Source organism: Sorex araneus, chromosome 4, assembly GCF_027595985.1.
Source record: "Sorex araneus isolate mSorAra2 chromosome 4, mSorAra2.pri, whole genome shotgun sequence".
NCBI classification, from domain to species: domain Eukaryota; kingdom Metazoa; phylum Chordata; class Mammalia; order Eulipotyphla; family Soricidae; genus Sorex; species Sorex araneus.
This window is the reverse complement of record NC_073305.1, coordinates 81,909,848-81,927,323: the sequence shown is the minus strand read 5'-3', so window position 1 is coordinate 81,927,323 and position 17,476 is coordinate 81,909,848. Positions and strand designations below refer to the sequence as shown.

Below are 17,476 nucleotides of genomic sequence, written 5' to 3'. Positions count from 1 at the left end.
GACTTATTTTCTCAGTCACTCTCCTGTGGCGGCACTCATCTGTGCTGTGTACCTCATCCCGCCTACTTCTGTGGCTTCCAGGGAAGCTCAGCTCCTATTGCTGCTTGTATTCTTTCATCTCCAGTGGCTCCAGGGAAATCCAGAGAGCCCAAGGTCTTGGATTTCTAGGTAGTTTAGATTTATGTGTGTACAGCTTCCTTAAGCTGTACAAGTCCTGTCTCTGTTTCCCTTTCTTGAGGTCTGGATTGGGCAGGAGGGAAAATAGGAAGAAGGGACTTGAGAGAAGGTACAGCAGACAGGGCACTTGCCTTGCTTGCAGCCCACCCCAGTTCAGTCCTCTGGCCTTCATGTGGTTCCCCAGCCCTGCCCAGAGTGTTGTCTGAATTTAGAGCACAGCAGGTAGGGCGCTTGTCTTGCACGCAGCTGACCCAGGTTTGATTCCTCCATCCCTCTCAGAGAGCCCAGCCCGCCCGCACGGCAGAGCCTGGCAAGCTACCCGTGGCATATTCGATATGCCAAAAACAGTAACAAATCTCACAATGGAGACATTAATGGTGCCCGCTCAAGCAAATTGATGAACAATGGGACGACAGTGCTACAGTGCAATATTCCTTGCAATATATTGCAATATACTTGCAATTATGTAAGTAAAGCACATATTATTTTTGCAGTAATCTATTAACATATGCTTGAGTTACTGCCATTTTGCACAGCAATGCTGTATTATTACACCTAATGCTGCAAAAGACAGAGGTTCATCTTTTTATATAGCTGAGTAGTATTGCATTACACACACACACACACACACACACACACACACACACACACACACACACACACACACACACACACACACACACACACATGACTGGAGCGATAGCTCAGTGGGTAGGGAGTTTGCCTTGCACACAGCCGACCTGGGTTTGATACTCTGGCCCTCTCAAAGAGCCTGGCAAGCTACACGTAGTGCATTCAATATTCCGAACCAGTAACAACAAGTCTCACAATGGAGACGTTACTGGTGCCTTCTCGAACAAATAGATGAATAACGGGAAGACAGTGCTACAGTGCTACGGAGTTAGTCCTGAGCACAGCAGAGTGTAGCCACAAAAAAAAAAAAAAAAAAAAAAAGAAGAAGAAAAGAAGAAAACAAAAGACTGCACAATCAGAATCCAAAGAAAAAGTTTGGGGAATTTTCACTCAAGATTTTTTGGCTTTTAATCTTTCTTTTCTTTTGAATTTTCCTGACTTAAAAATCTAAAACGTATAAAACAAAGTTGAAAACAGTACAACAAGCATTCCTAAACCTAACCCTACAGCCACTAGTTATTCACATTTAACATTACTGCCTTATCTTTGTGTGTCTATTTCCCAACCCTAGTTCCATTTCTAATATTCCCCCCTTGATTTCCTTATAAGCAATAATTCTTTCCTCCAGACGTCTTAGCAATCAGCAGCTTTTCATTTCCTTCTTAATTTTTTTCTTTTGTTTAAAAAACTTCTTGCTGGGTAAATCTTGATTATTCTTATCAAAACTCCTTCCTCTAGATTAAATACAATGGGAATTTCTCCTCAGTCTAGTAGTTTAAGTTACTGTGTTCTATCTGGGACTTTAAACAAACCTATTTCCCCCTTTTTCTTCGGGAAGTTAGGTTCATTCTTTCTTTCGAGAGACAGATCATTGCACACAGGTATTTTTCAGTAAATGAGCTTGCGAATTGAATGGATTCAGATAAATTGTATTTGGAATGGCTAGGGTGGGGGTGGGGGTGGGTTCCAAGCAGTGCTCAGTGACCCAGAGATACTTGGTCTACCAGCCTGGGTGGTCCAATGTTCAACGCTGACTCTGTGACACTGCCCTGGCCACCAGGACCACCTTTGTGGTGCTTCAGTGGAGGCATGCTGTACTGGGGATCAAACTTGGGACCTTGTGCCAGGGTTTCAGTCCCTGCACTATCTCCTGGGGCAAGAGATAGATAAATTTCTTTTGAAATAGAGGTGAGCCTTCATTTATATCTGAAAGCCTGGAACTACAATTTGGGTATCGAAGTAGTCTTTATTATCTGAATTCCTCTCAATGTAGAAACTAAACAGATTCATCCATCAAGAGTGACGTGTAGAACAAGGAGAGGATACCACTTTTATCAGCAGTCAATCTTTCGGGGGTAGAGGAGTAGGCGAAGGAGTGTTCCTAAGCATTGCTTAGGATGTCTGAAGCTACCCTTGTGGGTGTGTCCAGCGGGGCAGGCCTAAAGGCTCAATATTCAGGCCCCAAGAGCTGATGGTCCCCCACACACCAGCAATCTTCATCAGATCTGGACCCTTTTCTATCAGAACTCAATCTTCCATGTCTACATTGATCTATAGGAGATCATAAAATCTTGTTTGCTCTTGATTATATAGGTAGTTGGAAAAACAAAGGGAACAGACTTGAGATAATATCATAATCCTTAAATAGTTGTAGTTAATGTAGTTATTTGTGACTCTTAATTCCTTTGAGATAAACCTTTCATGGATAGGGAATTTGTTTTTAACCAGTCACTGGTCTGTGGGGATCTGAAATACTTTCAAATAGATCTCCCAGTTACTGGCCTTATTGAAGTGAAGGAATTTATACATTTTTTCCATATTTATCTCTGTACCCTGCCTCTGGTCCCTTGCCTCTGCAGTGTGAAGGTAGCTCCTTACAGTCATGCAATTGTTTCTCTTCAGTTTATGGGGTTTGTCAATCTCTAACTGTAGTGGGTCCAGACAGAAATTACATGACTTAGCAAAGACGATTATCTTAAAAGAAGAAAGGCCTATTCTATTCTTGTATCACAGCTCTGTGAAATTAGACAGGTTACTTGAACCTCTCAACCTTGGTTTCCACGGCTGTAAAATGGGACTATTAGCTACCTTAATAGCAAATAGATTATGCATGCATTTTACGATGAAACAGCACGGTAGGTATTGATTATGGCTCTTTCCTTAGAGCCCTTCTGTTTGCTTGATCTAAGTAACAAGCTGATGAATTCAGATGGAATAGCAATTAGTTTCAATTGAATTAAGGGCTTTTAAACAGTTACTAAAGTGATAGAGATTTCAGCATGGTTATATAGAATTCTTCTTAGGAAGAATGATATCTGGAAGGAAAGCTAAATTGAAAAGGAGACTGGATTGCAAAAAGCTTTTTTTAATCTGCTGGATATATATATATATACACACACACACACATATATACACACATATGCGTGTATATATATATATATATGATAAGGGTGGTGGGCTTGTGGAATCTTGTCAGTCAGGAGTCAAAGGGTTAAGTCGAACCATTTTAGCAGATTAAAAAGAAGAATCCAGGCAGACTGGGTAATTAATGCTTCATTTCAGGGGGTCAGTGATGCATCACAGTTGTTAATTAATCTTATAAAAACAGATTGTGCAACCACAGGGAAATTGTAATTGGGTACTAATTGAAAATAACTCCGTGGTAAACCTTAGTTGAGCCGACCAGTTTGGGGGTGGGGAGATGGAAGAGCGATGGTAAGACAGACAATAAGAGTAAGTTATGACTTGGACAAAGATGACCTCGCCTAACCTTTTCGGTTTAGAAATAAGGAAGCAGAACCAAGGGGGAAGTGGCGTGCCCGAGACCACAGCCAGCGGTGTATCTTCTCTCTTGCTTTACATGGTGTCCAGGGTTTTCATGACTTTGATTTTCAAGAGCTGATTATGAACACACGCAGGGCAGGCTGCAGAGATGGCTTCTGAGGCTGGGGAATGTTCTGGCTCGTTCCTGTTTGCTCAGTGCTTGCATTGAAAAAGACGTTTCAAAACCTCCTATGTTCCTAGCACCCTTGTCTTGAATGAGATTTGGAAGGGATTTCCTTCACCAGCCCCACCCCCACCCCCATCCCTCGCCCTGGGCTGGAGAAACACTTCAACCTTTCACAGGATTGGAACCTTCCTTGTCTTTGGAAGGCTCGTGAACCGGGCAGTGAGGTTTCCGGTTTGCTACTAAAAGATGTTTGATCTTTAGTGTCAGGATGTGATTTGAAGACCACTCAGAGGGTGCATGTCGGAGCTGAGGGGAAAGTGGGGCAGGTTATGAGCACCACGAGTTGAGTTGCGAATGCGGAAAGGAAAGAAAGCCCGGCTCATTCCAGAGCAACCCAGCACAGGTTAAGTCGTCGTTCTCACAGGCGCTGCTACAAACCTCTACAACAGAGATGTTTGAGACTGCGAACTTTAATCAATACCCTGTTTACTTAATCCATTTGGATGGTTCCTCGTACTCCCTGGTTCTGATAATCAGAAAGGAAAATAGTCCGCAATGGAAACTGAGGCGTGACTCAGCCTTTGTATTAGGTGAACCATTTATCTCTCTTCCCTTATCACTCTGGACTAATAACCGCAGTATCTGGAAGGACTAAGTGTACTTGCATGGAAGCTAATCAGGAGGACGTTGGGGGCCCTTTCAGCCAAAATAAATTGCCTGCTCTTGGGATTCACACAATAGAACCATTCGGGTCTTGGCTGTTTCATAGCTGTCCCCTTGTTATCCCTGCTATCTTCCCCTTTCTGTCTTACTGTCTCGGCTTCATTCTCAAGCAAATCTGACAAGTCAGCATGATCACCTCCTGGCTATGAAGCCAAAGAAGAACTATACTTCTCAAGTTACACCAGAGAACTTTGCAGTCTGGTGGGGCTACATCACCTTCCCTGGCTGAATTTTCCCAGATGTCTTTCCTTTAAACCTCAGAGCAGTGCCTTGGGGTCTGTATTGCCCAGGTGTGCTAGTAAAGTACAATATAGATAGACAAGATCTCGGCCAAGTAGGTGGATGCTCTTCTAACTATCCTGATTTTTGACTGCCAATATCAATAAGAATGGTTGCAATAACAATATTTTCAAGTTAGCAGAAGGAATATGTGCGTATCTACCAATAACATTTATTGTTTTTCTAATTATAAAAGTGAATATGGGGGGCTGGAGCGATAGCACAGTGGGTAGGGCGTTTGCTTTGCACGCGGCCGACCCGGGTTCGATCCCCAGCATCCCATATGGTCCCCTGAGCACCGCCAGGAGTAACTCCTGAGTGCAAAGCCAGGAGTAACCCCTGTGCATCGCCGGGTGAGACCCAAAAAGCAAAAAAAAAAAAAAAAAAAAAAGTGAATATGTCCCTGTAGACAAGTTAGAAAGCTTAAAGGAGCATAAGGAATAAATTAATTCCCCCCCCCCAATCTATTTTGGAGAATATTTTCTTAAGTTTATGTCCTAAACTTTTGCAATAAGGGAGATAAGACCCTCCTCTATGAAAACCTGGCTTTCTGGCATATAGTATTTGCCTTTCCCTTCAATCTTAAAATCTTCAACATAAATGTTATTCTGTTGCTAAAGCTCATTTCTGAGCCATGAAAGTTCTGAATTAATAAAATTGATCACTTATTTCACATATCTTAGTGATTCAATTTTCTGGTTAGAGATTTCATAGGCCACAGTGTTTCATGTCATTGAAGTGTTGCAAACCAGCTTTGATAGATGTCATGAGTATTTAGATATCATTAATGTTTAGATAAAGGGAGGAAAGCAAAGAAAGTGAGTTTCTAGGAGCAGTATTTTTTTTCACTCTGATTGCAACTCAAGCAGCCCTCTTGGTGCAGTAGACAGCACACCTATCTCATTTTTTTTTCCACACAGGAAAATATGCAAAAAGCTTCAGAAAAATCTGGAATGTGACCATCTAATGTATATTCACCTCAAAGGAAAGACTATTTACACTCAGTAACTGGATAGGTTTTCTAGAAAGATAATTGACAAATCATCTCTGGTGTGGTTGTTAGCTCCATTGTGGCAACGATAAAACTATTCGTTGGGGTCTTTTCATATTCACTTGTTTTCTTAATTAGAGGAGCACTTCACTATAGCATTGTGTTATTCCAAATTATGCTGGAATTCATATGCTAAATATTCATACAGATACGATCTTCTGGTAAAAGCAGAGGGGTGGGAATCAAATATTCAAAGTTTGAACTCAATTCAGGAAATGGTGGGTGGACAGCTTAATCTGCTGTCATGTGATTTGTGGGTGGGAAGTTCTTTTTTTTAAGTAAGAACAGTGCCTTATATTGACTGACCATGTCATACAGCACAATGTCCCTGACAAGTGTTCTTTGAATATAAAATAAAATATATATGCATGAATGGCCATGTGCATTTTCAGGGAGGAGGCACATGCAAAGGCTTATTAGATTAAAATTTTATAAGTGTATATACATAAAGCATGTCTGGATTCAAGGGAGCTGCCGGGAATGCATGATATCTGAGTTACTGCACTGGAAGAAGTGTGTGGGCAGTGGTTCCCCTGTGGGCAGTGGTGCCCGGGACGCTGGGCATTCTCTGCCAGCAGTTGTCTTCAAAATCTGTAGTCAAGAGTGGGTGTTTCCTTGCCTTCAGGTTGGAAATAGGTGGCTGTGTTTGCTTTGTGTGTTTCACAACTACTGAAGGGTAATATTCTGAAATGAGGGTCAATGTCTTTCGGGTTGAGTCATGAGGGTTCGAGTGAGGGTTCACGGTGAATGAGTAACAGCTCTGGAGATGGTGCCCATCACCCCCTGAACCCTACCCTCAATGACATGCCACCTTCATGCAGATTCTCCTGACATCAAGGGACTAGGAAGTATCAGACTGCCAAGCCAACCTGAGTTAAGCACCAATCTTCACCCACTGGGTCTTCCACCTGTAAAATGGGTGGGGTAGAGGGTGATGGCACCTATCTGTGCCTCTCATGCCCGGTGTCTATACTGTATACAGTCGTTCAATCCCTGAGTGCACTTTGCGTGGCTAGGGCAGCTTCCTGACTCAGTTCCTTGTTTTGATTCTTACCTCCCTAAATAAAACTTCACTCGCCACACACCTGAGTGGTTGTGATCAGCAAAGCCAGCTCCCTGTCTCCATTTCTAACCACTTGGTTGGTTTGCTTGCTTCTTACTCTCTTAACAACATTCTGGAAACAAATTTGCAGTTTCCATTATTTCATGAGAGCTGATCAGTCAGCAGTCTGAGGGAGGACTTGTATCCCTTGTATCACTTGTCTTCCAATTGATCTTCGATTTGCTCGAGCAGGCGCCAGTAACGTCTCCATTTGTCCCTGTCTCGTGCTAGTGTAGCCCAATGATACCTGCTCGCTCCAGGAACAGTCCCCCTGAGGGAGACTACTGATGAAAATCCTGTTGGGGGTGGGGGGATGGCATGATACTTGGGGCCAAACCAGAAGGAAAGAAAGACCACAGTTGAAAAAAAGGTGGGGTTTCTTTTGGAGTTTTTTTGTATTATTTTTTCTTCAAAAAAACTAGTGAGAAACCCTCGTTTTATTGACAGCAATTCATTTTCTCACGGTCTGAAGCTAGAACATTTACAAGTTCTAACTTCAACATAGGAATTTTTATGGAGACATAATTTAACCTACAACAAAGAAGAATATTCTAGATTTGATCTAGGAACTTTCTCAGCTCAACAAAATGCTGTTTAAATTGGAAAGCTTCCTCTTTGCCATGTTCTCTACTTCTGTGAAGTAACAGTTTCATGGTGATGCTTCCTGGTTTTTTTTTTATGCATTTAATATGGTTGTTAGTGTTTTCTTTCAAGTAGTTTGCAAGACATCTAACAATTTTTACTAAAATTTTGAATTGAATTACCATTGCTTATTCACACATAGTTTTGAAAGATTTTTAAAAGGTGTGTATACAGGGGCTGGAGGGATAATACAGTGGGTAGGGCACTTCCCTAGCACATAGACTGCCTGCATTTAAATGCCAGAGCCTGCATCGTCCCTTGAGTGCCACCAGGAGCGATTCCTGAGTGTAGGGCTAGGAATAAGCCCTGAGCACCAAAATGACTAGTTATCGGGAGACTTAAGTTCTATGTAGACAAAATCGGGCTAAAAATTTTAATGCAGAAAGATAGCTAAGGATCTGCCTGTGTTTTCACTTGTATTAATCTGTTTAATGTTGCATAATATTTTTATTGTGTTTTTGAGATACTGTAATCCAAATACTCAGTTTGAGGGACAGTCCTATTTTGGTATTGTTTCTCCTCCTATCCCTGTATATTTATTAAACCCAAGCTGTAGTGGTAGCTCACTGATACATCACTGTGGTGTGTGTGAGGTCCTGTGCCCAATACCCAGTATCAGAAAACACAAAAGTTAACTTAAAGAAACTATACCCACTATTTGGGCCATGGGTCCAGAATATAATATTGACGTGCTTGCAGTAATTCTTGGAATATCCTGAGTGAAATAAATAGCTTCTTAGAGGAAAAATGCTGTGAGCTACCAAAATGGGAGTCGTGTATAAATTATCAAGTGGAACCAAAAAAAAAAAAAATGTCATCGGAGTAAGGGCTTTTCATTCTTTTGTGCTTTCTAACTTCTTTTGACGTCGTTAATTAAAATAATTTTTTTTCTCCTTTCCCATAGTTGGAAACCGACAAACTGGCTCTGCCCATGAGCCCGGGTCCGCTCAGCCCGAGCCCCATCCCCAGTCCCAACACCAAACTTGAGAATTCCACTCTGCTGACCGTGGAGCCGTCACCGCTGGAGAAGAGCAAGGGCTTTTTCGTGGACGAATCCGAGCCCCTCCTTCGCTGTGACTCCACCTCCAGCGGCTCCTCGGCGTTGAGCAGGACGGGCTCCTTTATTACCAAAGGTACCACTGGTCAGGCACCGTCATGGGTTAAGACTGTCCCCGGTTTTTCTCTTGAGCCATTGGAATGAGTCCCTAAGGAGACCTGTCCTGGGCTATGGATGCGACTGGCCAGGGACAAACCACATCATCACTGTCCCGTGGGGACCGCCGTGAATTATCTGGCTAGCTCGGCCGCCTGACGAGGGCTTATGTGTGGGTCCATGGGGCATCCTTTTATCCTCAAGATGCTATCAAAATAAGTATTTCAGGGAAGGTCTGATAAAATGTTGCCTGGCAGGTTTTTGGTTTTTGTTTTAATTATTTATCAGGCTTGAAAATTCCAGGAATCTAAAGCCGAACTATCTGGAGAGTCGAAAGTACCGGTTTCAGGGGCTCAAATCAAAATTCACTGGTAATCGTGGTTGCAAATAGCCATGTTTGAAACACTGTTTTGATACCTGAGCTAAATGATTTGCCATTTACATTTTTTTTAAGAAAAGGGTAGGAAAATTAAGCTGCACACTGCATTAATGACTGATTTTTTTTCCCATAGGGATTTCAGTTATATTTTAGTTTGTATTTTCCATGATAGTTCATGTATTTTTCAAAGTGTGGTTTTGCATATTTATTTATGCTTTATAAAATTTATGCTTTTGGGCATCTATTTTGTGGTTATGTATATTTGCTATATTACATAATATTAGGTAATAGAGTTTTGGGAAAAGATTTTATAATTGTAAATTTCCTAAGAAGCAGTGTTCTCTTATTTATATGTTTTTGCTCTCTGATTTAGTTTTAAAATATTACAGTGGAGAGTCTATCAGGTAGGGAATTTCCCTTGCTTCGGGCTAACCTGGCTTTGATCCCCAGCGACGCAGATCCCCAGTCTCTGCCAGAACCGATCCCTGAGTGCAGGATCGGGAGAAAGCCCTGAACACTGCTAGGTGTGGCCCCCAAACAAAACCAAACCTAAAAATGCAGTTTAATTTGAATGGCAGATAAGTGGACTTGGTTGATGTGAAATTTTAGAGGGAACCACAGTGGCTGAGAGCTTCTTTGGTAAACACATCACAGATAAGGAAAGCAGTTAACTTAATGTAAATTTCTTCTTTTTATCCTGTTCTTTGGCCACACCTCACTGGTGCTGAGGTTTGTGCTTTTTGGGTCACTCCTGGCTCTGCACTCAGGAATTACCCCTGGCAGTACTCGGGACCATATGGGATGCTGGGAATAGAACCCAGGTCAGCCGCATGCAAGGCAAACGCCCTACTCGCTGTGCTATCCCTCTAGCCCTGTGCTGAGGTTCTTGCCTGGTGATACTCAGCATTCTCCTGAGTATGTAGAGAAGTTTAGGAAGCCATTACATTGTAGGCAAATGTCACAGGCCTTTCAGTTTTATTTGGGGGCCACAGCCAGTGCTACTCAGAGCTTCCTCCTTGCTCTGCACTAACGAATCACTCCTGGTAAGCTCAGGGGACCCTATGGAGTGCCCAGGATCAAAGCTGGCGTGGCCACATTCTAGGCAAGCGTTCTACCCAAGATATCTCTTCAGCCCCTCAAATGTCATGTTATGGCACATCCACAACCCATTGAAGCGAATCTTTGTCTGACCCCTATTGGGTAAATCTTGTTTGTTGTTTGTTGTTCTAAGTGTATTGCCAGTAATATTTTTTTGTATGATTCAAAGTGAACTTGGAGTTCATGGTCCTCGGGATAAGGGTGGAGATAGAAAGGCAGGGCAGAGGGTAGCTGTCAGCTCTGCCCTCCCTCCAGTACAGACCCTTCATGCCTGTCCCCTTCTCCTGTCTCCCCACAGAGAAGAAAGACACAGTGTTGCGGCAGGTACGCCTGGATCCCTGCGACTTGCAGCCTATTTTTGATGACATGCTCCACATTCTGAATCCCGAGGAGCTGCGTGTGATCGAAGAGATTCCTCAGGCTGAAGACAAGCTGGACCGGCTGTTTGAGATTATTGGAGTCAAGAGCCAGGAAGCCAGTCAGACCCTCCTGGACTCTGTTTATAGCCATCTTCCTGACCTATTGTAGAACACAAGGGATCCCGCACTCTGGAATACTCCATTATAGTGACAGGGTGGTTTGTTTTGTCTTTTTAGGTTTTTTTTTTCCCCCCTCCTTTGTGTGTGCGTGCTCATGTGAGTGAGTGAATGTGTGTTTAACTGAGTATATGGCCAGTGTTTTGAGTTCTTTTCCTTATTTTTTTTTTTCTTCTTAAACCTTTCTGGGAAATTAGTTTAAGAGCCTTTTCAGGGTGAAACTGTCACAAAATCCCTACCACTAAAGGATTTTTTTGGGGGGTTCCTTTTATTTTTCCCTTTCTGTTTTGCTTCCTTAACATCCTTTTGAAATCATTCTGTGCACTTTAAATTTACTTACCATACCACAAACGCAGTGTGGCTTTTTCTGCACACTGTATTATGAGGCTCTTCTTCAAAGTGTAATGGCATCTTGTGACTTCTCTAAGCAGTCTTCATGTCTCGATCTCCACAATTACTTTTTTTAAATTTGTTGATGTTTTTATTATTTGTCGCTTATGAATTTTCTTCAAGATTAAGGAAATGTAAGACCCTGTTGAGTCTCTGTCCTGCAGTTAGGTTTTGAATAATCTTTTTAATATGCTTTGTTGTATAGTTCATATTCATGGCTGGAACTTGAACACACTGTTGCTGATTGTATGGTTTTCACCTGGACACAATGTAGATTTCTTGAAGCCTCCTGCGCCTCTTACACTCATATACTCTGGGCTGGAGACATGAAATCTTCAAGTCATCAGGACTTGTTCTTGAGGTGGCTTGACATCGGGGCCACCAAAGAGTTTGGACTTCATCTTTCAGGGATTGAGCTGTTCTGGAACAGAATGCTGCGCTTTGGAAAGTCACAACCAAGTGCCAGTGGCACCATTTCCATAAGGAATTTGCCCAGCTTTGCTTTAAAAAAAATGTCTTGTTTTTTTATACACACATAGTCTATAGGTCCAGTCTGCCCTTAAGGCCTTGGTCTTAGTGGGTTTCTTTCATCAATCACTTTAATTAAAAAATGGCTGCAGCTCTAAGAACTCTTGTCTGATATATTTGCAACTATGCTTTCAATTATAAGTGTAATCTCTAATGCTCAGTTGCCAGAATTGCCAGAATCTAAAGCAAAAGTGGTGAAGACTCTCTATGTGTGGATAGGGTTTGTGGGTAGTGGTGAGGGACTGAAATCGGAAAAAAATGCCTTCAAAGTGTACTAATTTATTAATAAATATTAGGTGTTTGTTACTTGAGTGGTTTGGGTGCATTTAATCTTTGCCTTGTATATATGCTCAAGTAATTACTCTTTGGTTAGATGCTGGGGGAAAAATGAAAACTTGATTCTGGAAGACTCAGACCTTCTAATGTGTAAATCATGCAAACTTTTAGCAAGGGTTTGTATCTGGAATTTGTATCTGAAATTTGTATGTGAAAAAGGGCATGGAGATTCACAGAGGACTATCAAGTACTGAGGATGCTTGATAATGACAAGGCATTACTTAGACTTTTGGATGAAACTTGAGGCTCCTGTTTTGAGAGTCTCTCTTTTAAGAAATAGATTTGGAGATGGAGAGATGCAAATGATGACCAAGTCTCCAAATATCTTCTTCTTACTCCTTTATACCTAGGCAATTTAACCTTATGTGGAAGGGTCTGTACAATACTCCAACATCTCATTGTTCCTAGTAACCACAAGGAGAATGTTTGGCTGTAAGGCATGGGGCAGTCTTAATACTGGTGGCATAGATAACATTGTATTATATTGCAACACAATCTATCTTTTTTGTTTGTTTGTTTTTAATCTATCACCTGTTTCACCTTAGCTTGGGAATTAACATTGATTGGAAACTCAGCAATTTGGGGTTCCTCTTTCCGTGTGAAACAAAGACCCTGTGTGAACACGCTGATACCCACATTAGCACCACGGATGAGGTTTTCTGGTTTCATCCACTTCTGTGTGGTTTATTTCTAAAGAACTATCCTGGTATTTTCCTTCATGGTTCTCAGGCCATGTTTTGCCTCTCCTTTGTTGAGACAGGATGTCTTCCCCCAAGACAAAGCAAACTAGAGTAGGTCCCAGATGGCAATGGAGGAAACTGTGTTGCATTTCACAGGATTTTCTTCCTGCCATTTCTTTTATTGTAGGGATAGAAAGTGAATGAAGAGAATGCTTATTAGGTGTGTGTAGGTTGGGAGCACTTTTATTAGTTAGCCAGTTACATGACTTTGAACTTGACCAAGTGTTTTTTATATTATCTTACCGTAACTACCATATCTAGATTGGTACTACTTCCTATTGTGCCCATTTCATAGATGAAAAATTGAACTTTTCCAAAGCTAAGGGACTTGAAGTTATAGCTATCGGACTTGAACTTGGACCCAATACCCTTCTGTTCCGGAGTAGCCACTAGAACTCCTTCATTGAACTGAAAGGGTAGGGCTAGATGACAGTGATGACATTTGTCTGGGCTCTTAGGAAAACTTGTACTTAAACAATGTTGAAAGTAGGGTCCAGAGTGATAGCACAGCGGGTAGGGCACGCGGCTGACCAAGGTTTGATTTCCAGCATCCCATATGGTCCCCCAGACACCGCCAGGAGTGATTCCTGAGTGCAGAACCAGAAGTGGCCACTGAGCATCGCTAAGTGTGACCCAAAAAGAAAAAAAAAATTTTTTTTTGAAAGTAAAGGATGGGGCAGCATCTCTTGATGACCCAGAAAAAAAAAAGGTGGTAGTTAAACACAAGTTTAATATTGAATTAACATCACTCATAACTTTCCTTCAAAAACAAATCAAACTTAAGCTACATTAAACTGTACTAGTGAGAGCTGATGATAAAGTTGTTTTCAAATGATTACTCACTTCACAACTTTTTTCTGGTTTGAGCTGCTTAACTCTGAGGGGTGTGGCTCAACTGGAAGTTCTCCCACGTGGGAGGTGTTGGGGATAACCACAGGCTAAGAAATCCAGCCAGGAGTCACTGTTGAGAAACCCAAGCCTGAAGATGAAGATCAAACCAGCTAAGGAGAGACTATTTCAATTGTTTGAAGAGCTGAGGAGGAGACTTTTTTCCTTTAGAGATTAGTACTACTTCCTTGAGGCTGAATGAGGCTAAATGCAGAAGAGCTCTTAAATTAGATGAGGCTGCTTTTCCAAGGAGACAATGACAGTGCCGCCTACTCTGGGGGGAAAAATTGAACTTGCTTCAGTGACTCTCAGGCTGTTTTGTGTAAATAAGAATTACTATGATTGGGCAGTTAACACAGGAGATTTCCAGGGAGTTTAATTCAGGAGATTTGTGCTGAAGTCTAGATTCCCACACAGTTCTTCTAGAAACTCTTCAGGCTCCTCCACCCACCCCCACTTTGAGGGGAAAAATGTGCTTTAGTTCTTTGCCTCTGTGGTGAGAGCACCTGCCAAACCACAACACCTGAGACCTACTAAAAATGCATGATTTGAGGTCTCTTTGCTGTGCTCCTTAAACTTTATTGAGAAACTGAAACAAATACCCAGGGATTTTGTTAAAATGCAGATTCTGTTTCAGCTGTTGAGATAGAAGTGGCCCCTGGGTGCTGGGACACTGCAGATTTCAGGTCATCCTAAGCTGATGACCAGTCAGTTTCACACCAAGGAGAGTTCTATTTATGGGGAAAGGATTACACCAATGCCACATGAGAGAAAGAAACAATTCTTTAATATTCTAAGAGATTTCCATACTTGGGTATTCCGGCAAGTTGTATAGCAGTGATTTTTAATTCTGGCCACATATTGCAATCAGGGAGGAGAATTCAAGAAATTCAACATGTTGGTCACACCCCAGACCTAGTAGATTAGAATCTCAGGGCTGGAACTCAGATACAGGCATTTTTTCTTTTTCCAAAGCACCCCAGGTGTCATTGTGTTTCAGCTTAGAAAAGCACTGATAGAAGAGACTTGTGAAGAGACTGCTTTTCAGGCCTCACCCCAGATCTATGGATAAATCATGGGGAGTTTACCTGGGTGTTTGCCATGGGGGGCTTGCTATAGCCCAGTCCCACTCAATCCTGCAGACGAGCTTTCTGACCCATAATCCTGCTGTAAAATTTCATGTAATTATTAAAAGAATTGATACACTACCAAGCATGGAAGGGGTAACATCTTATATCCTAATTGTATCGATGAACCCACTTGCAACTAATCAATTCTCCATGACTTGGTGCATGATGTATAAGGTATGATTAATCAAGAATATCTGGGAAATGATGCTACTAAGCTATGATTAATCATGGATATTTTGGAAATGATACTATTCTGATTTATGTTCATATATTTGATAGAAGGTTTGCCAATTTTTAAAGAAATAAAGATATAATAACAAAATGGCATGGACTATATTATAGAATCTCAAATATTTTTAGTATCTGAACTATTGGATCATCCATCTCATTGTTCAGTTTGTAGGTGCCACAATGGCCTAACTTCAACATCTACTTAAGAAAAATAAACATGATCTTTTGTTTAACAGAATGTTCGCCCTTCCCTTTGGAAGGTACTTAGCTCATCGTAGAGATTCTGTGGTTTTCAGATGAGAAGTTTAGGCCTCAGCAGCTAGCTATTGGCAGATTTTCATTGCCTTATAACCTCCATCAATGCTTTTACTATTCCAAAACAGTTCTTGCGTCTTCCTGGAAGTAAAAAAAAAAAAAAATGCATGGTTAATCTTTTGAGCAAGAATTATTTGAAAGAGAACATCTTAATAAGCTCATACTCTATTTGATTTTGAATAGCTATGTATGTATAATGCATTTGGATGCCAAAATCTTATGTAAAGACAGAGATACATATAAAATGTCTTGCAAGAGTATATATAAGACACCTGTCATTGAATGCTGGCAAGGAGACAATATGCTCTCCATCAGACAGAAGAATGGATGATGGACATGTTTTTCATGATTGTCTTTTTTTGTAGACTTTTGAACTTTACACCATGCTTAAGTCTTGTGCAATTTTTTAAAATAATAAGCAATAATTTTAGACTTTCAATGGCATCCAGGAGAATATACACCAATGGGGACCAAGATAAAAGTTACATAAAACAAACTTAAAATCATAGCAATAGTGGGGCTGAAGTGATAGCACAGCAGGTAGGGCATTTGCCTTGCACGCGGCTGACCCATGTTGGATTCCCAGCATCCCATATGGTCCCTTGAGCACCACCAGGAGTAATTCCTAAGTGCATGAGCCAGGAGTGACCACTGTGCATTGCTGGGTGTGACCCAAAAAGCAAAAAAAAAAAATCCAAGCAATAGTTTTGAGAGAAGCACTTCAATAAAATCTGAGAAAGAATTTAGCCTCTTGTCCTGCTCTCCAGAGTTGGCATCATGATCCCCAGCCTTTTTGCGATCTTAGACTTGCTTCACAAATCATATACAATTTTAATGGTGGGAATACAAATTTAGGAATTTAGAGTGCTTGAACACACTGTCTTTTTCACATTTTTCACCATAGGAATCATAATGTAGCACAAGAAAAAAGGCCAAAGATTTCCTAAGAAGAGTCCTCCAAAGGGTTTTGAAAAGATCATCATATTTAATATTTTAAACTATTGATCGAAGCACTGTGATTTATAATATTGCCAATGATGTATCCACATGTACATAATTCCAACACCATTTCCATCACTAGTAAACCCATTTATCTCCTTCAAGGTACCCATCAAAGCTTTTCTTTTTCAGTGCCCCACCTCCACAAACACAAATTCAAATTTGTAGATCAGTCCTCCTGTTGTGTTGCCTTTGGTTCTTTGTAAGGTTGCTGTGCATCTTTAAGTCCTTAATATTAGAGAGATTGTTCCATATCTATCCCTTTTCTTCTCACTACTTCACTCAGCATATACCCCAAGTTTCATCCATATCACAGCAAATTACATGATTTTGTCCTTTCTAAGAGTTGTGTAATATTCCATTGTGTATAAATATAACTTCTTACTCATTTATCCAAGGTTGATTTGGGTTGCTTCCATATCTTGGGTATTATACAAATGAGACTATATCAAATTAAAAGGCTTATGAACGGCAAGAAAAACTCAAGCTATAGATAGCCCTACTGAGTGGGAGAAAATATTTACTTGCACATAATACATCAGAAAAAGAACTAATGCAATATCTATAAGTAAATCACAAAATTTAACAAAATTATTCCCCTCATCCAAAAATGGGTAAATAACTAGACACTTCCCCAAAGAAGACATGCTAATAGCTAATAGATATGAAAAAGTGCTCATTGTAACTCCTAGTTCAGAAAATGTAAGTTAAAACAACATTGCATAACTCAAATCACTCTATTATCAAAAAGTCTAGAAACAGCCAGTGTTGGCAAGGTTGTGTTGAAAAAGGAACCCTTATCCACTGTTTATGGGAATGTCATGTGGCTCAATCTGCACAGAAAGCAGTATTGAAATCTCTCAAAAGAGTAGGAATAGGGGCTGGAGTAATAGTACAGTAGGTGGGGCATTTGCCTTGCACATGGATGACCCAGGTTTGATTCTCAGCATCTCATATGGTACCCCGAGCAGCACCAGTGATTTCTCAGTGCAGAGCCAGGAGTCAGCCCTGAACATCACTGGGTATGACCCAAAAAGCAAAAAAAAAAAAAAAAGTAGGAGTCAAATTCCCAATATTCTATTGCAGCTCAGTGATATCACTTATTGGCATCTACTCCCCCAAAACAAAAACAGTAATTCAAAAGGATATATGCACACCTGTGTTCATTACAGAACTTACTACAATAGCCAAGATAA

The 17,476-nt window shown here is 41.0% G+C and overlaps 1 protein-coding gene across 1 annotated transcript in view; it reads left to right on the top strand.

Moving 5' to 3' along the window:
• Window positions 1–11,952, top strand: part of TNFRSF21 (TNF receptor superfamily member 21) — an 81,607-nt gene extending 69,655 nt beyond the window's left edge. Inside the window, exons 5-6 of the mRNA XM_055134899.1 lie at window positions 8,462–8,690; window positions 10,486–11,952. Coding sequence (XP_054990874.1) covers window positions 8,462–8,690; window positions 10,486–10,715 — 459 coding nt within the window. The 3' untranslated portion in view covers window positions 10,716–11,952. The remainder of the gene's footprint in view (window positions 1–8,461; window positions 8,691–10,485) is intronic.
• The last annotated feature ends 5,524 nt before the right edge of the window (window positions 11,953–17,476 follow it).